This window comes from Solea solea, chromosome 3 (assembly GCF_958295425.1).
Source record: "Solea solea chromosome 3, fSolSol10.1, whole genome shotgun sequence".
Lineage (NCBI taxonomy): Eukaryota > Metazoa > Chordata > Actinopteri > Pleuronectiformes > Soleidae > Solea > Solea solea.
Genome location: NC_081136.1, coordinates 18,424,894 through 18,446,054, shown reverse-complemented (window position 1 = coordinate 18,446,054; position 21,161 = coordinate 18,424,894). Strand labels below are relative to the sequence as shown.

Genomic DNA, 21,161 nt, shown 5'->3' with positions numbered 1-21,161 from the left:
TTGATGATAACCATTTCAAGATTATAAATGTAGTTTGATCTGCAACAGAGCTGCAATCGAGCCTTAAGAGTTCGGCCCGACAAGTACGTTTCCATTGACAGCTTTTTAAAAGTCTGAACCCGTTTACACAACTGACATTATTCAAATGTGCGCACGCACACAGCTCTTTTGTCTTTTGTCAAGAATGAGTCATTTATACATTTACATAGGCCACTCAAGAAATAACACGTTTAACTGATCGACTGTTAACATGGTAACATCTCAGCACTCTAAATAGGCCTTGGAGGAGAAGTGTGTTGGACTCCGGAGAGTCCGGGTCTCGACTCTCCACATCTGGTGCACCTGCAGCCATGGCAGAAAAGTGCAGCATGAGCACGTGTGGCATTCCTGAGCGTGACAACATTCTCACCTGATTCTCATCTGGCCAGAGGAATGTTGCCCTCTTGTGGAGGTCCTATATTATCACTTTACGCGCGAGCGAGTCTTCGTGCCGTCTACGCACGACAGCTTGCTGAGGAGAGTCCAGGGCATTGGGCTGACAGTGGCGTGGCGTTGGATACTAGTCTCCCTCCATTGGCACACTTATCAAGTCATCTCAAAAGATATTTGAAAACATGACTTGACTGTGAAAACACAGAGCCAGGACCAGAGGGGGGATCAGCCCATTCATACTCTATTTTCATCTGTTTTAAATCCGTCCAGTCCAAACGGTATCTCCTCCACTGCCCTACAAATGTCTTGTGTTGGTATGGACGTTTACACAATACTTCCACTAGAAGCAAGCATGGCACCCATTGAGGAGGTTATTTTATATATTGATCTGGAATGTGCAAGTGGATTTCACGGGGGTGGAATGTAAGACCACCGACTGTGAGTCGCCCCATTGATGAGGAATATTACTCGTGGGTGTCGCCGATGAGGGAGATTGATGACGAGTGGCATTTTCTATATTTCAGTACGTCTGCCACGACAACTTGCTTGACCTGATAGCCACTCAGATTTAACACATCCCACAGTGCAACAGTGAGTGAAGCTAAGTGTCTGGCTGTCACTCGTACTGACGCGTTGTGCGTACTGACCGCAGGGATAAGCCAGCAAGCTGTGGCAGCATGTTTTAACTTTTGCTTCTTCCCAATGATTTGACTATTTAGTGTATAATTCTTCAATATCTGTGTCACCCTGCATATTTTGAGTTATTCCTCTTACTGTGAGAGCCACACAATAATAAGAGAGGCTGTGTATCACCGTGCAGTGCTGTGAATAAAGTGCCGCTCTTCAAGTCCCGTGGTTTAATGTGTTGTTGCCGTAACGAGCTAATCCGAGCTAAAGGAGCTAGCGGTCTTCGGAGGTCTCTGTACCTAGGTTCAGGGTCTCTGCCAGCTTGGTTGGTAACACTGCATACATCATTACTTGGATGTGGGGAGTGCGGTGAGAAATGATCCAGGCTGCGTTGGATACAGAGAGCCCGCTTGGAGATGGAGAAGCGCACAGTGCTCGCCATCCACTCAAAATGTAATGTTAGCCTACTTCTCTCTGGCCGGCTTGCGTGTCTGTTGTTTTGTTTTTACCGGTCTAGATCTGGTGTGGTGTTGTAGTTTTTCTAACATTACTAGTTGTTGCAACAGCACGTGAAAAAAATACAAAGTTTGCTAGGCTAAAAAGAACGTTAATCTTGCGATAAAAAAAATTGACGCTGTTAATAACGCATTTAACTGACAGCACTAATTTTAACATGACACAACTTTAATTTTAAATACAATGTCTGATTTGTTTCTTTATTTAATCCATTAACTTGCTTTGTTCTGAACTCTATATTATTTGACCTCGCCTGGCCCACGGCTTTAAGTTTTTAATTTTAGTTTAGACATTTTGAACTATGACACATTTGTGCTAGCCATTTCAAGCTATTTTTAAAACATAATTAGATAGATAGATAGTTTTAATACAGTTTTAACTTTAATACTGTATTAAAACTATGTCTCCTGCCATCACTGAGAATTCTCCAATTGCGTAACCATGAACATATTTATGTTAGCGTATGTTAAAAGCGACTGATAGATATTGTGTCTGCCTTCCAGATACATGACACATGAACTGAAACCTGGACGTCAGCCTCATCTGTCATGCCACGCCTCCCTCCAGCATGCAATCAGCTCACCTGCGGCGGGAGCACACCTCATTCCAATCCACTCATCAGCTCAGCCTTTATAGTTCTGCAGTCACTCATTACCACACGTTAACCGTCAACTCTCTCGAGAACATTACTGACAGAGCTCTGTCCTGTGTGCATGCTGCCACTGACTCCACTGTTTGGAACTGAGCGTCTCCTCGCCTGCTGGCTGACATGTAACAGCATCGTCCCAACAACTGACCACGACAAGGCTGGTGGTGATAGGCCACACATGAAGCACACAACAATAGACTTTGAACAAATATTATTAGTATAATAAGCCAACAACGGCCACACGGTTGGTGTAGTGGTGGTGCACTCTTGCCTTTGCAACAAGAAGACCCAGGTTCAAGCCCCAGTTAGAACAAGGGTCTTTCTGCATGGAATCTGCATGTTCTCCCTGCGTGTGTGTGTGTGTGTGTGTGTGTGTGTGTTTTCTCTGGCTTCCTCCCACAGTCCTAAAACATGCAATATGTGGATTAGGTCAGTTAGACGCTTTAAATTGACCGTAGAGTGAATGGTTGTTTGTCTCTATGTGGCCCTGCTTCAGTAAATAAACAATTAGAAAGTGTTACCTTTAATAATTATAATCACACCTTACCTTGGCTTAAAGTGCGCTTAGGTGTGTTGTTTATGAAACTCCTGACGGGCTGATCAATCCAGTCTATCCAGAATGTCGTCATGGGCATGCATTAAACCAAGTTGCTGCTACTAATACTCGCTTCAGCGTTACCTGTTGTAGATGCTGCAGTCAGTGCATCAACCACAGTGTTGTTGTTCGTATCAGTACCAGATCTATCTTCTCTGCTGCTTGCTGTGTGTCGCCGACCCTCTTCTGTCTAGGTTACTTTACAGTAAACCAGTTTCTCTGCCAACATGTCCTGAATATAATTTGTTAGAATCTACATTAAAACATTCTAACTCAACTCATATACAATTATATTTATATATAATTCATTTCTTACTAATAAAGTTTAATTGATTATTGACAAGTGAAAGATACAGGGTCTCCAGCCACCACTAGGGGGGGCTGCAGCCTCTTCCTGTGCTTGTGTGTGTAACAAATACTCCCATAAAGAAGAAACAAATCACCCACAACGTGATTTGGCTAAAATGCTGCTGCTTTTTTTTTTTTTCTCAGATTGTGTGATTTTGACCAGTATCAGACTGATACTGAGTATCCTGCACCAACCTGTGAAACCTCCTTATGACTCAAACATCCACAACACTGGCATACATTTTTAACAACATGCAGGAAAAAAGGATACAATATTCAAAAAATTAAAAGAGTGTTTTTTAATATCAAGTTATATAAGCTATGGTGACGAAATACAGTAGATGGGTTTTTTTCATCATTGATTAATTTTATAAATACATTTTTATGGAGGACGATATATCAACACAGATAATTCTGTAAACTACACAATGACATCACAAATATTGTAATTGTGATATCATGATGTAATATTTGGATATAATATTAAGCTCATGTAACTCACCCTCTCCTGAAGCTGGACCAGCCCCCTGCTGACTAGACTACAAACTAAAACAAAGACATTTGGAATAGATGCACTTCATTTGTCCAATCAGCTGTGTAGAAAAAGCTTCATTAACACATCCTGTCAATGTCAGTTTCATCTTGTTGACAAATATAATAATAATAATAATAATAATACATTTTATTAAAGCTCACTTTAATACAAATAAAATCACACGCAGCTAAGCTAAGATATAGCAGACAAGATCAGACAATAAAACACATACAATTAACAGGCTACTCTGAACAGGTGAGGTTTGAGATGTCATTTGAATGTGGGCAGGATGTTATGGTACGGATGTCTTGTAGGAGTGCATTCCAGAGGCGGGGGGCAGAACGGCTGAAGGATGTAGATCCTATGGTGGGTGTGTGGTGTGGAGAGGAGGGAAGCTGAGGAGTGTACGTGAAGGTGTGTATATTAGAAGGAGCTCAGGCACTTATACCAATATACAGCTCCAGCACGGCTCACCTCGGCACAGCCCGACTATACATGGTTTGGTATGGTTTTCCATTACTATAGTACCTCCTCAACGTGGGCGGAGTCATCATAGCACGGCTGCATGAAACTGCCGTGACTTTGTTTTGTATGCGACACACACAAACTAGTGACTAGTGACTTAAAGTAAAGCAGTGGTTTTTCGGGGTACTGAATCATTAGAAAGATGTTCCCTGAAACGTTCAGTACTTCCTGCATGAGTGACTGAAATACAGCAGAAGGGGTTGTGATGCAGCACACCACAACAGCTGACACTAAATACACCAGACTCATCTGTTAAATATTGAGATTTTAGCGCATGTCTTTTTAACTGATCTACAGTTCGGCATTGTTCAGTATGATTCTTGTGTCAGAGGTCCCGCTCATGACTCTTCCAGTGACGACACTCTGCCAATCAGTGCCTTGCTTGCTTGGAACCTTATCAGAGCAGGTACTAAAAAAAAGCACCAGTTAACAGGTGCTATCACTAATGAAAAAAACAAAAAAACATGCCATGTCAAGCCGGGTAGTGGAAAAGCATCACAAGGTTATGGAGGGCTTTTAATGCTAATGCTAAGGATTTCCGCTTCAAGACTCTAGTGCTTGCGTTCCATGCTACAAACGGATCCGGTCCAGCCTACATCCAGGACATGATCAAAACCTACACCCCAGCCCGCCCACTTCGCTCTGCATCGGCAAACCGGCTCGCTGCCCCCTCACTGAGAGGATCGCAGAGGCATTTACAGAACTCGAGACTGTTCACTGTCCTCGCTCCCAAATGGTGGAACGAGCTCCCCATCGACATCCGGACAGCAGAAAGCCTCCACATCTTCCGCTGCCGACTAAAAACACATTTCTTCCGACTCTACCTCGACTAAGACGATAACGACGACGACAAAAAAAAAAAAAAAAAAAACTATATATCGCACTTATGACTAGCACTTCATAGTTTGATTTACTTGAAGCTCTTACTTACTTCTAGCTCTTATTTGTACCCAAATGTTTAAATGCACTTATTGTAAGTCGCTTTGGATAAAAGCGTCTTCTAAATGACATGTAATGTAATGTAATGTAAATTTTGAACTCAATGCAGAAGTGAATGGGGAGCCATTGAAGTTGCTTTAGGACAGAGGTGATGTGTTGTGTGGATGGGGTTCTGGAGATGATGCAGACGGCTGAATTCTGAATTAGTTGACGCTTATGAAGGGATTTGTGTGGTAGACCGCAGAGTAACACATTACAATGATCAAGTACATTAACTCACACGGCAGTGCTATCGGGAGTGAGTGACGGACAGAGGCAGGTGATGATACGGAGGTGAAAGTAAACACACTGCGTGATGTTGTTTATATGGGACTCTCTACATTATTGTTTGTGATATTTCTGAAATGAAGCACAGCAGCATTTTCAGGTGTGTTATTATGCACTCAGATTACTTCTAATACAGAGCAGAGATGCTCACCTGAATGCAGATCATCGTACAGCTCTAGTGTCGTCTACTGTGGTCTACCCCCCCCATCGCCATCACTTCTTAATGACCAGTGTATTGCCTGAATGCGAGTTCTGTCAGTTATACATAGGGATGGCACGATATCAATATCCAATATCGATATCACCGATGTGGGATTTGAACTCACATCCTGGTTCCACCTGGAACACGGTGAACTTACGGGTCACTCTCAGTTCCAGCTTCTGCGTTCCGATGTTAGTGGCACGGAGCATTACTCAGTCAGAGCAGGTGTCCGTGTCCAAAATGGTTTGTTCAATAGGAGAGCAAACTTTTAAGAGGCTAATAGCACAGTAGCCTGTGATTATCATTGTCTCTGTGGCGCTCACAGACTGTGACTCACAGCTGAGCTTAGAACAGCACTCTTCACAGTGGATGCTGCTGCTGTGCTGCTGATGTGCTGCTGATGTACTGAGTCATCACGGCAGCTCATTACAGTTTGTTGACACAGATTTGCACATGGACAGGTCAGGACATCTGAGAGCAGGGGAGCAGTCCTGGAAAAACTGACAGCACAATGACCAGGCTTCACAGTCACTATTACTAATCAACACTCAAATGGCACTTTTCCATTATACGTTTCTAGCAGCACTCGGCTCGGCTCAGCTCGACAGCACCTGGTACCTGACGATGCCAATCGGGAGATCAGTTTAAAAAGACTTTAAAATCATGCCTTAATGTCGCTCAAATCTTAATATTGTATAGAGGAGTCTGGTGTATTTAGTGACAGCACTGCCAAAAGCTGGCGATCATGAGCTGAATCGCAGCCGTATTTCAGTTCAGTCAACTGTGTCGGACGGAGTCTGTGCTCCAGTCATGCAGGAAGTACTGAGCTGGTGCTGGTGAACAAACCTTTAATTGAATGAACTGATTCTAATGAAGCAGTACTTCGTGCTTTGCCCGTCACTACTTTGTGTGTCACGGCAGTTCCGTGCAGCCGCGCTATGCCGACCCCGCCCATGTTGAGGAGATACTATGAAGTAATGGAAAACGGCTGAATTGTATCATGGAAATGTTATTTTAATACCTTGAAGAGTGTTGTCGTGAACTGGTATTACTAACAATGGCTAACCCCGAGACATGTCTGTTTCTCTATGAATGTGGTGAAGGTTGGTTGGTAACAATGACCGCTAAAGACACATAAGTAGAAGTTAATATATCAGCTACAACAGCTTTATGAACGAGTTCTGTGGCCGAACATCTGTGTGTGTTGGTTTTATTTCTTCCGCCCAGAAGCTAAAAATGATTGAAAGTGCATTCAAGCTAATTATGCTGTAATAACTCCTGCTGACTCAAATATAGACTCAGTCAGCATGTCAGAGCATCAAGTCACATGACTTCTATTCGTCTTAAAGAACTTTGACCTTTACATTCCGTTATAGCATTTCATTCATTCATTCATGCCCACGAAATAATGCGAGGTTTCACATGTTATGGAACTCGACAAGGTTAAAAACAGCTTGATGGAAAGGAGGGAAAATCTGAATGAACAGAAATTAAGTGGGATGAAATAAGAATAAGCGAGGAGGGCAGCGGAGTGGGGGTGGGGAATAGATTATAGGGTGAGAAAGAGGCAGTGAAGACAGACAAATGAAAACCACAAAATGAGGGAAGAAAGGGAGACTGAGATGGAGAGGGAGTACAAGGGAGGAGGAGGAGGGATAAAAGGATGAAGGGATGGATGATGAAGGGGTGGGGTGTGAGGGTTCAGTGCAGGAGGGTGGTTTTGGGTGACAGGCCTCATTGAATAGGCCTCTATTCTTCCCTCTGCTGGCTTCTCTTCTCATGCAAAACAGGCCTGTTCAGCCTCCCAGCCATCCGTCACACAACAGAAAGAGCATGGCAGGCTCTTTACGAGGCTCACATTCGCATTATCCCCACCCCCTTTGCACCCCACCATTGCTCAGCCCCACTATCCAGCACCCGACGGGGGGTGGAGTGACCATCGGGAGTATGGTTGTGTGTTGGGCGGTTGGGGGATGGGCACACGGGGTATGCTCACCACAGAAAGTGGCTTTGGACGACAGGCCACCAAGGCTGAGAGCTAGACAAAAAAAAAAAAAACACACACAGAGACATAACACGTTTTCAGGCTGATGGAAATCATATTGGGACACTGGGGAGGTTAGGAGAGGTTAACCTGCCGGGGATGTGGCTTTTGTGTGTGTGTAGGAATGGATTCTGAGAATTTGCAGCAAATGTGTCGAAAAATCCAGAACTGCAGTATTCACATCTTTTATTGTAGGTGGGAACCACATGTGTCAAACATCTGGCCCACCATACACCTGTGTTCTTTCCTGCTCCTCCATTGACACACTCATGAAGTTACCGCACCTGGAAAAGAAATAAACAACTGAGACGTGGACTTTGACAACACAGAGCCAGAGGGGGGTTGTGAGGGGGCTCGGCTCCTTATTTATGTTGTAAGGCTATTTCATGGATCAATCAGTTCATTTTATGAAAAAAGCATCCATTGCGTTCACTAATGTATCTCAACACGACACAACCTTCCATTTCAAATTTGATCTCTGATATGTTTCATTGTTTAATCCATAAGCTTGCTTTGTCCTGGCCCTCGACTGGGACACACTTTTTTAATTTTGACCCGTTGTGTAATTGAGTTTAATGCCCTAATAAACGCTGAGCCATGAAGAGCAAGGACGTGTCTGTAGATCTCAGGGAAATGATATCAAACTGTTCTGAAGCTCTGAGTGTTTCTCATGCTGAAAGATGGAGGAAGTTTGGAACCAGGTGGCCTTTCAGCCAAATTGAGTGGCTATAGGGAGGACAGATAACAGAGCAGACAAGGAACCAATCAGGGCTTTGTGGTAGAGAGCAGCCTTTGTGAGTGGACAACATATGACATCATGCTGTAGGCCCAGCAACATTTAAAGCAGTGGCTGTCGATGAAACACCCCCAGTGGTCTGAGAAAAGTTTCCACATTCGTCCTTGAACATTATCATCACAACTCAGAAGCTGGAACTGGGAGTGACATCACTCACCCCCGAGTTCACCGCGTTCCAGTTGACAAGTCGGGAACACAAACGCATCTTGGGCTCGTCATTGTTAAACAATACCAATGTGGTATTTTATGCAAACAAACAGCGCTTATATATGTAGGTACTGTGTGTACGACTCATTCACTGTGAAGGTCACAGTAGCAGTGTTTGTTTTAAAGTGGCAGCCATCTTTTCAGGGTGCATTCCTGTGTAGGGAACACAAATGTGAGGAATGATCCGAGAGAACGCAGCCAAATACAGAGATTCTCGTATAGTCCAGGTTTGGTTGTATACATACTGTATTTGCACATTTGATGAAAAACCTGTTTAAATTTGCATTTAAACAGGTTTTTCACCAGCGGTTTTACAGGCATTTAATCAGCATTCACTGCAGGGTGAAATGACTGCATGATATGCATGCAGATTTTTATCAGCTCCAGCTGCTATTGTCATGTTAATTTCTTCTTTGTCTTCTTCATTTTTGGTTGCCATTCAAATTTGGAACATAATAACGTGCATTCACGTGCGGTGACTTCTATTTGTAGTCTTGGGATTCCAAGATGGCTGCCGCCTGCTACTTTTAAGAGCTTTAAGAGCACTTCTACTTTGTTGTATTTGTTTGACAATAAATTGTTGTACACATTGTTCTATTTTCAACCACAGCTATGTTTGTGTGAGCAGAAAAACCCTGTGGAGAGTTGTTGTCGACTGCCTGGTAATGGCTAGCTCAAGATGCGTTTGTGTTTCCAACTTCTAAACGGGAAAGTGTTCTGACATCACACAGTTTTTTCGTCGCCTCCTTCTTCACCCCGGCTGTCTTCATTCTGTCTCTGTGATCGTATACATTGTAACGTATGCTTGTTTGAATAAAGCTTTATTCAAAAAGAAGACTTTTGCTGTTTTTTTTAAAGACAGGGAAAGTCCTGTTTCCATGTCGATAAGGCCTTATTGTGTGTGTTTTTTTTATTGTATTTTTTTTTGCAACAATATGAGCGAACTGTGGCCACATGGTTGGTGTTGTATCTGCATGTTCTCCCCGTGAGTGCGTGGGTTTTCTCAGGGTTCTCCGGCTTCCTCTCACAGTCCAAAAACATGCAATATGGGGGATGAGGTCAATTGGATGCTCTAAATTGACCGTAGGTGAGATGAGTGTGAGAGTGAATGGTTACTTGTCTCTATGTGACCCCGTGATGGACTGGACGAACTGTCCAGGGTGAACCCCGCCTATCACCCTACGTTAGCTGAGATTGGCACAGCAAACACAGTGGTAGAAAATGGATGGCTGGATGAGCAAACTGTTGAATGTGTCTGCTTTTCACTCTTACAATGACTCTTTTGGTGTAATTCAACCAAATAGGAGGTACAAACCCACATGCTACATGTTTCCCAGCCCTACAACCCGCTCTGTGAGCTGAGTGTGGAGCTTTGTCATTGGTATGTGAGAGGTTTCCACTGCTTTATGTACATTGTTGATTTTCCTCCTGATGCCCAGACAACATCTAAACCACAGCAAATCCACAGGATTAGACAGAAATGATCATATCTTCTATACAACAAAGTAACACCAGGGACACCAAAACACTGACACAGTAAGATAGTCCAGGTTATTTAAAGTGTGCGTGCATGAGGTACTGACACATACTCACCCCCGGGCACAGAGAACCAGTCTGAATGAAAACATGGCTGCCAGGGAGGGCACAAAAAAAGGAGATTCAAACTATTTCACCAAATAAACTTGACATCAGCTAAAGTGTATTTATATCTTTAGAATATGTTCACACATTTATCTCACAGGTAAAATGTATTTTCCAACTGGAAAATTAAGTTTGTAAACCACTCAATCTCCCTCACCAAAGTAGAGAAAATCTGCACGGTTAGCTAACAGGGACACAGGAGCTGCTGGTCTACTGCTGCCCTCTCGTGGTGAATTTGTGTCACTGAAGTCAATCTGATTTCAAACATCATTTTAGCAAAATGACACATTTGAACTCCTGTCAGTAAAGGCTGTGTTAGAACAAGTGTAAGATAAAATCACAAACATATCAAAAGACATAGGCAAGTCTGTTGTTACATCTGTTGAATTTTTTTACAATCAGAGGCAAAAAAAAAATCAGTGCTTGAAATTTGATGGCTTTTAAAATTCAAAGACTCATTCCGATAAGAAGAATTCAAACTAGGGGCCACTCACAGTGCAGTCAATGCTGATTATTTTGTATATTTCCCCACTGTGGGGACTAATAGGACTTATGTTATCTGACAGTACCTCATATATCCACACAGAAGTACGTTTGTAATTCACAACTAAGCTCATTATTTATTGCATTTATTGCATTGTTTTACCTGTGTACTTGTATTTGAATTCCTGACTGATATTTTGTCAAGACACTTTCTTCCCACTGTGATCCTGCAGCTGCCTCAACAAGACACAACAACGTCTCCCTCTAGTGGATAATGGATCAAGTGGTATACGGTCACAGCTGTAGAGGATTATTTCATTATATGGAGCAAAGCTCCAAAGTTGCAGGTTTGAATCCCACCTATAGGTCAAAGTGATTACATTTAGCATTTAAAGTGAAATGTAATCAGAGTGCTTTAAAAATGATGTGTAAACAATAAAACATTCATGATATTATTTTGATAATAGACCTTCAACTACTGTTATTAAATGTTAGATAATACTGCATTAACATGCTGATATTGGCAACGATTAAACTGAATCTAATAATAACAATAATAACAATCATAAACGTACTTATCTATTCCCGTAGCATATTTCATACATAAATTAACACAATGTTAAACCGGTAATCAAGAAAAAATGAGGATAAAGTTCATAATACAAATGAGATACTATGCTAAGGTTTGACGTATGATGGGCCTGTATATGGCACACAATAGTTTTTAGATGTGTAAGTCTGACAGTACCAGTACAAGTTTGCACTTGTAAAAGAACTGTAAATTGATAGGATTCCTGGTGTTCTTTTTGCTGCTGCTGTTGTTTTTCCAGAGTCTCCTTCACGATCCTCTCCACTGTGGCCCGGGTCAGTGACTCCTCCTGGGGGGAGGGTTGAGAGTTGTGACGGACACACTGACTGTGGTCAAACTATGCCACAGATGCTTTCTCCAAAACCTTCTCAGTGCCTGTGTTGAGAGAGGAGCTGGTATTTTGAAATGTGGCCAGGTGTTTGACATACAGTATCTGGAGATATGCTGCCAGATGCTGTATGATGAAGGAGGATGCTGGGGTCAGTGCATGTCTGTACCAATGCAGCATTGTCTGCATCCACCAGCTTCTACAGGCTTTTAGCCTCACGGTGCAGCTTTCATGAGTGCTGTCCATTGGACGAGCTCACTGGACACCCGGTTGCCTGTCACTAACTGGGCTTTGTGAAAGTGGAAGCCCTCTTGCTGAGAGGTGCCTCTCACAGGGATCCAAACAGCTACAGCAGCTCCTTCGCCCTTGGTGTAGTTAAGCTGCAAGGTGCCATCATCCACCACAGGGTCACTCACGATGTGGAGGTGCTGAATCCTCCACACCTTTAACATGGAACACTGATGTGTGAAGAGCAGCACACCATCGGTGTCCCTCGCCAGGTGGAAGTGATGGAGGACATCTTGAACCCTCTGCAGCAGTTCTCTGGGCTGTGGTACCTTTGTTCTGCATCAAGTGATGGTGATGTCTTTGTTAAACACGGTGCTTGATGTGCTGGTGTTAGTATTTTATATTATTGCTCTCGTCACTGCAATAATCTTAACATAAAAAGTTTTAATGTCGGTCTTTATGAAATCATATAAAGTAGCATTTATTTAGCAGCAGGATCATACATAACATATCCTGTTGTTCGGTAAAGAATAAATCACCATGGATTTGAGGCTAAATTCAGAGGATAAGTAACATTGCCCTGCTCAATCCCTTATCCTAGTTTGGTGCAACAGGGCCCAGGACCTTTTTTCTGGCACAAACACTGAGCTTGTCAGGACCAGTAGTCCTCATGGAAACTAAAACCCTGTCCTAATAAGGCAAAACCTTAGGCAGAACCTGATTTCTGAGGAACAGGTAAAGCGTTACATGGTTATGGTTAGAGGTACAGCTGTGGTGACGAGTGAAAGGATGTGTGATATGATGGAGAACCATTCCACCTCATCTTTAAATCCCAATCAAACTTAAAAACATGGGTTTCATTCTGGCTGAGCTGTAGAACTCCCTCTGCTGGGCCAAAAGGGTGAGAACATCCATTAACATGAACATCGAAATAGAACCTTCAATGATCACCTCCTGCTTTTACAGACACAATATTTCTCAACTTTTAAACACAATACAACCCAAACGACTAACATGCTGAATATTTTTGACAGCAAGAGCACAAAACTACACCATAATAAAATAAGACTATGTAATAGTTCTTAATTTTTTAAAAACCTTTTTCAAGAAATTGGTATTTCATTTCAACTTTATTCATTTACATCTTGAACTGAATTCGTTAAACAGCGACTCTCGTGTTGAGTCTTCAAATCTTTAAAACCCTCAGTGGACAATATCTGTGCAATTTAATGATGCAGAAATACACACGTTACACTATTACATTTCAAGGCATGTACAATGTTCTTTTTTTCAAACTGTATTACTTGTGCTCATTCTCAAGGATTAAACCTGTCATTTACGGTACTTATCTTCTTAGTGAATTTCCATCTTCAAAATTCACATTTAACTTATAGGGTGCCTTGTTATAATGTAGCCTGGTTCTAAAGCTCTGACACTGCCCAACTTAATCGGTATATTTCATAAGAAAAAAGGCTGAATAAGAACCCAAGGATGTGAAAACTGAACCCTGACAGGGTTTTGGTAGCTGCAAGAACAAGTATACAGTTGCTATTTTGTACATTGATATTAAGTTTGGCGTTAACTTCCCAAGCTTAAGCCATTACAAAAATTAGGCTAGATTATAGTTCTTGTGTAATCATTTATTTAAACCAGACAACAATAATATCATTTGCCCGTAAGCTCTAGTTGAAGTGACCGCAGTGTGGCTTCACCAGCAGACTCACAGTACATTCATGTGACAGTCCACCAGCCTATCAGCTGTCATGCTATTCAACAATGCACAGGCCACTTTACACTGTTAAGGAGAAACCTTTATTTTCTTTTTTTTTTTTAAGACCATTAAAATAAATACTATACAGAATCCAATGTAAAAAAAAACTTGATACACTGTTTCTGTCTCAAAAAGGTTAACAACTCCATAAATTCATTTTTAAAAAATAGCACTGACCATACAACCTGAAACATGATCTAAAGCAGACACCAAATCCCATTTTTAATGAGCTCAGGGGCAGGAGGGAAACTGGAGAGGGGGCCAAAAAAACAAAACAAAAAAAAACTCCGTATACTTAAGTTTGGTCCTTTCATGTCACACATCCAATCTCCCCCACATTTTGGCAAGGCTGGTTACAAAAAACAGACCTCCGCCTTTTCCAAACGGCAAGACTTCCGATTCGAAAAGAAAATTAAACAATGTGAAAAGGAATCGAGATGAAAAAAAAATCCAACCAGGCTGTCAGGGTCCAAAGGCAGAACCTCCACAGAACTCACCGTCATGTTCGTGGCCACCGGTCAGTCTTCAACTGAATGCTACTGGACGAGTGACTGTACAAGTCAAGCAGTTATGTACAATAGCAATACAAAATATAAGAAAGAAACAGCAGGGAAAAGGGATCAAAACGGTAAACAACTCATTCATGAAGGATTTTTACTATACAGGTCTTTATTGAATATGCCCTCCTGTGTACTCTAAACCCCGCCCCCAGAACCTGTTTTTAACATGAATGACCATGAACTTGTTTAAGGACACTGACGTTTCTTTTAAATACTGATCGGTCAAACGCAGAAGTGTTTGAAGCGCAGTCTGAACAATCGTGAGCCGCAGCTGCAAACCACACACACATTTCACTAAAGCTTCAGCTCCCTCCTTTTTTACTCAGCTTTAGGAAAAGTAGTTGAAGTTGTGCACCTGGGGTGCTCACTTACAAACTTGTTCAACCAAGACATTGATGTGGAAATGTTCAAATAAATGCTTGATAAGAATTTAGGGTGCCATATGTCCAACACTTGAAAAATGAAACGCAGATGAAGCTGATCAATATTTCATCCTTCAAAGTCAGCCAAAACTATTTTCAAAATGGTAGGAAGCTGCAGTCTTCCCTCCTGAAGAATGTGGAGAATCGTTACGGGTCGAGATCGAATCAGAAACAAGGGGTTGAGACTTCTAAAATAAGCAGGGTGGGAGAGGTGGACAGAGGGCATTGTCGACTTTTTTCTAGATAAGATCGGCCACATTCATGGGCATCTCCTCGATGGTGGTGTTGTAGAACGATTCAATGTCCCTTAGGATTCGCTTGTCATCATCAGTAATCATGTTGATGGCTACTCCCTTCCTGCCAAAACGACCACCACGCCCAATCCTGATAGTTTCAGAAGAATAAAAAGAAATAAAACATCCGTTTTAGTTTTGTGCACAAAGCATATCCGAAACTCCAACAGCAGCTGATGAGGTCAACGGATCTAATGTTTGTAATTTTATACTTTGATTTAACCGTCTAGTTTTAATTACGGAAAAACATTTAAAAGCAGGATATCTTCCTAATGCTCTCCCTCAGTCAGGATGTTTTGATTATAGTGGACTCTTTACCTGTGGATGTAGTTTTCCCTGTTGGTTGGCAGGTCGTAGTTGATGACAAGGGACACTTGTTGCACATCAATGCCTCTGGCCTGAGGAGGAACATATCAAATGTGTTACTAAAAGAAAACTACAATTGTTTTTGCTACAGGTCATTTTCAAGTTTTACAAGGGAGACAAGCTAAGAATTTGAGCTTTGAAAAAAGTTGGGTATTAAGTTAAAACATTTAGCAAATTTAGTAGTAGTACATATTGGACTTGTTGACATTTTGAACCATAATAAAATGTCTCAAATTCATTTCAAAACAGGATAGGACGTGTGAACTGCCATATAGTTGTGAGCCAAGGATGTGAACCGAGTCACAGTGGAGGACAGACCAGCTTCTCTACCATGGAACATTCAGTCCTTCACCAACACTGCAGATGGGAGGAGAGGGAACCTTGGCCAGCACTCGCTGAACTACAACACATTTTCTGTCCTCTAAGGAAACCACAGTATGATTTAGCTTAAGACATGAACCTCATCACTAGTTGATCCTAGCCCATCTATTTTGACAATTTAACAGTAACCGGACGTACCAGCAGGTCAGTGGTGATGAGGACTCGACTAGAGCCAGAGCGGAACTCTCTCATGATCAAGTCTCTCTCCTTCTGGTCCATATCACCGTGCTGAAAGACGAGATGAGAACAAGAACAAGGACAAACATGAAGTCACTTGGATTCACTTCAGTAGGAACATGTTTCATATGGGTTAAGCACGTTGATGTGGTGGCCCTTACCAGAGCAGACACGGTGAAGTCTCTGGCACACATCTTCTCAGTCAGCCAGTCCACTTTCCTCCTCGTGTTGATGAAGATGACCGCTTGTGTGATGGTCAGAGTCTCATACAGGTCACACAGCGTGTCCAGCTTCCAGTCCTACAGTATTACAACCATATTAGCCCACAGCAGATCCCTTATAGAATCACTTAAATGTATATTTATTTTAGCACACTAATCTTGGCTAGTTAAACATAAATTGTGCCATATTGCAATAATGTCATCACTTCATACCTCCCTCTCCACGTTGACATAGAACTGGCGGATACCCTCCAGGGTCAACTCCTCTTTCTTCACCAGGATGCGAATGGGGTCACGCATGAACTTCTTTGTGACCTCCAAAACATCAACTGGCATGGTGGCCGACAGGAGGACAACCTTAAGCCATAAAAAGTTAAGGAGTATTGATTAAAACCAAATTTCAGTCAGCTCCTTCACACCAACATTTAACATATACCTAATAGCACAAATACCAAATAATGTGACTGTTTAGTACAAAAAGTCCACACATTTGACTATTTGCACTTTCTTGAAATACCCATCCCTAATATGCATTCAGCAAATTCAGCTAAACTGGATTATGATGCGTGTGTAGGCAAAGCATGCAAATATTTGGAAACTACGACAACTATTTTGCTCATCAATAAGACATCAAGTGGCTTACCTGTGTGGTACTGGGCAGTTTCTGGAAAATCTCATAAATCTGGTCCTTGAACCCTCGACTAAGCATCTCATCAGCCTCGTCCAGGACAAACATTCTGATGGTCTTAGCAGCTGAAAATGAAACATGTTTCCAAAAATTCAAATTCTGTAAACCAAAAGTGTGTAGGGCTGAAGCTAAAGTTCAATTACACCTACCCTTCTTACTTTAAATGACAAAAACTTGTCAGTCTAATGTAATGTATATCAAGGTTAAATCATGATTTGTGGCCTGTCCAGTATACTGTTTAATATTGAAAAATTAGTGGCAACATAAACACAGAACTAGGGCTGTTGCACTGAAACCAGATATTTCAATTGTGGGCTGAAATCTAAGACCATTTTAAGCAGTACCCCTGTGGATCCAGCAGAGGGGGCTCTTGTAAGGTTTCCTACCACATGTCAGTGACTGTGCACAAGAGAGCCACATAAAAACCCAATGACCATGCAACAGCACCTAGGAGATGCAGCACATAGCAAGCCACTGCTCTGGTGGAGAGTGTACAACCTATCATTGCAGCCCTACAATCAGTATTTTACACAGCTGGCCAATATAGTGAGCAATATAAACTGAAGTTAAGTCAACTTTCCTGTGATTTTAACACCACTTGTATTAATAAGGTACAAATTATTAGTAGTAGTAATAATATCTAAATTGGTGCTGTATTCAGAAGTAGTGAGGTATGATCATGTCTCTGAAGTCATGCTGCACTGTACACAGTAGTCAGCAGAACGCCAACCAGAGTGACAGCACAGCAGGGGTTTACAGATTCATATGACACGCATGGGTTTCATCATCATACAGCAGGTGATTGTGCCCTCTGTAAGGCGTTTAACACTGGCTGGGGCCACAGCAGTAAGAAGAATTTGAACTGAAAAACTGCTTTCATCCCAGTCTTATTGTGAGGAAATAATCTTTATCCATTTTTCCCTCAGTCCACTTCGACTACAAAAACTATACATTGTATCAAATCCAGCGCATAAGCCACTCTTCGCTGTATTTTTTAGTTACAGTGACAGTTAGTTCTGAAGTTTCACAGTTAACCATTAATTCACATGAGGACTTACAGATGTTTTTGCGACTCAACATGTCAAAGACACGGCCGGGGGTTCCCACCACTATGTGAGGGGCTTCATTCTGGAGCTTCACGACTTCAGTGCGGACGTTGGTCCCTCCAATACAGGCATGGCAACTGGCTCCCATGTAGTCACCAAGGGCCAGAATCACCTTCTGGATCTTAAACGAAAAAAGGGAAAATATTATTTGGGTTAGGGTTAAAGTAGCTTTTTCCTCCCATCAGTACCTGAATGCAAAATTTTATGTTGGTGTAAATTCATGATTTTTAACCATCATGAACCATTTGTTAGTTGCATTATGGCCCTTTTCCGCTGTGACTTCGTTTTACAAGTGACACACACAAAACGAGTGTGTGTAGTGACTAGTAACGCAGTTTCAATTTAACTGAATCATTAGAATCAGTTACTTTAAAATATTTGTTCAGTATTTCCATGACTTGAGCAGACTCCATCCGACAGTCACTGGGATGAAATACACCGCAAGCAGCATGTTTGTGATGCAGCCCGCCAGCCGCAATCAGCAGTGCTGTCGTTAAACACAACAGACTCCTGTTACATGTTGAAATTTTAGACATTTCCCTGGTAAATGTTGGAGATTAGCAAAGTACTGGTATCGGGTACCTTTTTTAAGTTAGTGGAAAAGCAACTGACTGTGCCGAGTCACGGTGGTGGAAACAGGCCATTAGTCCGTGTGGTGTGAAACTACTCCTTCAAGCCAAATAAGACTTGAGTGATCTGATAACTCCACTACAAAAAGTGCAATGTGCTGGATTCAGAAACAGTCAAGTGTGATCATGTCTATGAATTCCAGCTGTGCAGAAGACTCAGGTCAGCAGAACGTCAACCTGAGCAACAACACAGCAGGATTTTACATAGTCAGATGACACGCATGGGTTTTCATCACCATACAGCAGGTGATTGTCACTTCTGTTAGTAAGGAGTTTAACACTGGTCTGGTTGGCTCTCTAAGCACATGCCAGGGATGAGCATATGTAGCAAGCCTTTTTCAATCAAACCCAGCACCAGGAGAAGCACAAACCATCTTAATGGCCAATTACTGCACAGATATGAAATAATTCAATCCCCAAATGCAACTATACAGGTCGCTTACCTGCTGCGCCAGCTCCCTGGTGGGAGCCAGGACCAGAGCCTGAGTGGTTTTCGTCTCCACATCAATCTGCTGGAGGATGGAAATGGCAAAGGTGGCAGTCTTGCCAGTGCCGGACTGTGCCTGGGCAATCACATCGTAAGCTGAGCAGAGAGGGGGGGGGGGGGGTTGTTTAGCCACAGCAGAAAGTCATTCACAGATCCAGTGGAGAAGCAGCTTACTTACCCTTGATACAAGGGATAATGGCTCTCTGCTGGATGGCAGAAGGCTTCTCAAAACCATAGGCATAAATTCCCCTGAGCAGAGACTCCGACAGGTTCATGTCATCAAAACTGTCCACGATCTCATTCCAGTTGCTCTGCAGAGGAGATGCAAAGAGCAGGTGAGTTTCAGGTAAACATTTTGCAAAATATCAATTCTGTCTTAATAGGACGCATGCAGCAATCAACACTTGCTGCTCCCAGATCATATAACTGAGTGGGTGTATCATCTTTAGACCGACAGACTCACCTCAATGATACCATCTGGCTCCATGCCCTCTGGGCCATTATTATCTCTGAAATTACCAAACAAAGAAAGTTAACAGTCAGTTATTACAAGTTGACTCATCACACCACGAAAAGTAGACAGATGTCCAAACGATAAACGTTCATATCGATAGCAATACCAGCCTTTTAAATGGCTAATTCTGAAAGTCTTGTAACGGGTTTAATGGCGTATGGTGCCCATGTACTACTGCCACAGTCTAGAGTAGGAACACTCCCCGCCTGCCATATTCTTAAATTAGTTTTATTATATCCTATCCTCCGCCCTCTTCTCAACTTTTCGATTTTTCTTAATCCAAACTATTATTCTACTGTAATGTTTGGCGGTGTTAAACAACACAACAAAGACATTTAAATGCCGACATGTGATGATGTTCCCGACGCTCGTTTAATATGGTGAACGCCTTTTCGGGAGTCCGCCATTTCTTTCCACTACAGTCGTCCCATCCAAGATGGTCGTTTCTCCACTCAAGGCTATGCAAGTCGGAAACCACACGAAAATGATGGCTTTCACGGCGTGTAACGTCCGAAAACAATGACAAAATGTACGAAATCAACACCCAACACGACCGCAGTCCAGTTGTACCCTTTTAAATGCTAATAACGGGACGTCTTATAAAAGGTGGCTTTGAACCAAAGACTACGAGGGTGGCTTTAGCGCCGGCCTGCTAACACCACTACCAGCAGGCCGTGTTCGTCTTGACGAGGCCATTTATTTGCCTTGTCAACTCAGCGAAACCGATTAAGGACAACATACAAAACACACATTGTTTTCTGGCGGCGGAACACAACCAACAGCAGCGTCAGGGAAATCGCTTTCAGCAGCGCAGAGCGGCCTACACTGCCGGCATTGTCACGGGAGCAGGCTAACCACCACCGCCGCGACCATGTGCGCCTAGCGCAGCGCAAGAGGAACAAAGCTGTACGGCGCAACAAGGGCAGCTCCATGAACTGCCAGTCGCTATGTCACAGCGCGATTACTTAGGGTTTAAACTCGCCATCATTTTCAAACGGTAAACGACAAACGGTTGAGAAGAAGACCGAAAAGGGCACTGGTGAGGCCTAGTCCAAGCTCATTCACGTGCTGCCCAAGGCGCCGGCAGCCCTCATACTTAACTTCATTGTTTCGCATTCAGGGCCAAAAATGCCACTCTAAATAAGCTTGTATGTTACACTTTTCCAAAACAGTTTAATATACCAACGGCTAATAACAACTAAAACATGACTGCTGCGTGTTTAACGCGAGGCAGGCTGATGGCAGGCCCGAGCGTGAGTCGGGCACATTAAGGCCGGGATGTGCTGGGAGACTCAAAGTCTTCATCAACAGAAGTAACCGTTATCAAGAAGCGGATTGCCAATGTAAACAAGGTAAATAACGCGGTGAAGTGCTGCCTTTTCACTGGAATATTAGTTATTTTTTCCTTACCTAAGATCACGTTCAGCCGACATTATTCCAAAGACAGAAACTGCGGCAGAAATGTCTTTTATATGGTGACAACACACAAAGAGACTCTCTCATTGCAACACACCGCCGTCATTTAGCTATGTGCC

General features: G+C 42.6%; 1 protein-coding gene and 2 non-coding genes across 3 annotated transcripts; all 3 read right to left on the bottom strand.

The window, feature by feature from the left end:
* Window positions 1-14,431: 14,431 nt before the first annotated feature.
* On the bottom strand, window positions 14,432-21,161 carry eif4a1a (eukaryotic translation initiation factor 4A1A). Its single transcript, XM_058625996.1, has 11 exons — window positions 21,037-21,161; window positions 19,576-19,621; window positions 19,291-19,423; window positions 19,069-19,208; window positions 17,949-18,117; window positions 16,846-16,955; window positions 16,416-16,559; window positions 16,143-16,280; window positions 15,943-16,032; window positions 15,376-15,455; window positions 14,432-15,148 (listed from the first exon to the last, which is right to left on the bottom strand). Exons 1-11 carry the CDS (start codon window positions 21,057-21,059, stop codon window positions 15,004-15,006), a joined length of 1,218 nt encoding a protein of 405 aa, XP_058481979.1. The 5' UTR covers window positions 21,060-21,161; the 3' UTR covers window positions 14,432-15,003.
* LOC131457378 (small nucleolar RNA SNORD10) lies at window positions 17,544-17,683 on the bottom strand. Its single transcript, XR_009240025.1, has one exon. It is a non-coding gene; the product is annotated as a small nucleolar RNA SNORD10 (small nucleolar RNA).
* On the bottom strand, window positions 18,726-18,866 carry LOC131457380 (small nucleolar RNA SNORD10). Its single transcript, XR_009240027.1, has one exon. It is a non-coding gene; the product is annotated as a small nucleolar RNA SNORD10 (small nucleolar RNA).

What these genes read in the sequence shown, in the direction of transcription:
- eif4a1a (XM_058625996.1), bottom strand. Translation starts at nt 21,059, where the DNA reads ATGTCGGCTGAACGTGATCTTAG. An exon ending in GTTGAGTCGCAAAAACATCT is followed by an intron (nt 16,956 to 17,948) that starts GTAAGTCCTCAT and finishes TTTCATTTTCAG; the next exon opens with CTGCTAAGACCATCAGAATG. An exon ending in AGGGAAAACTACATCCACAG is followed by an intron (nt 15,149 to 15,375) that starts GTAAAGAGTCCA and finishes TGAAACTATCAG; the next exon opens with GATTGGGCGTGGTGGTCGTT.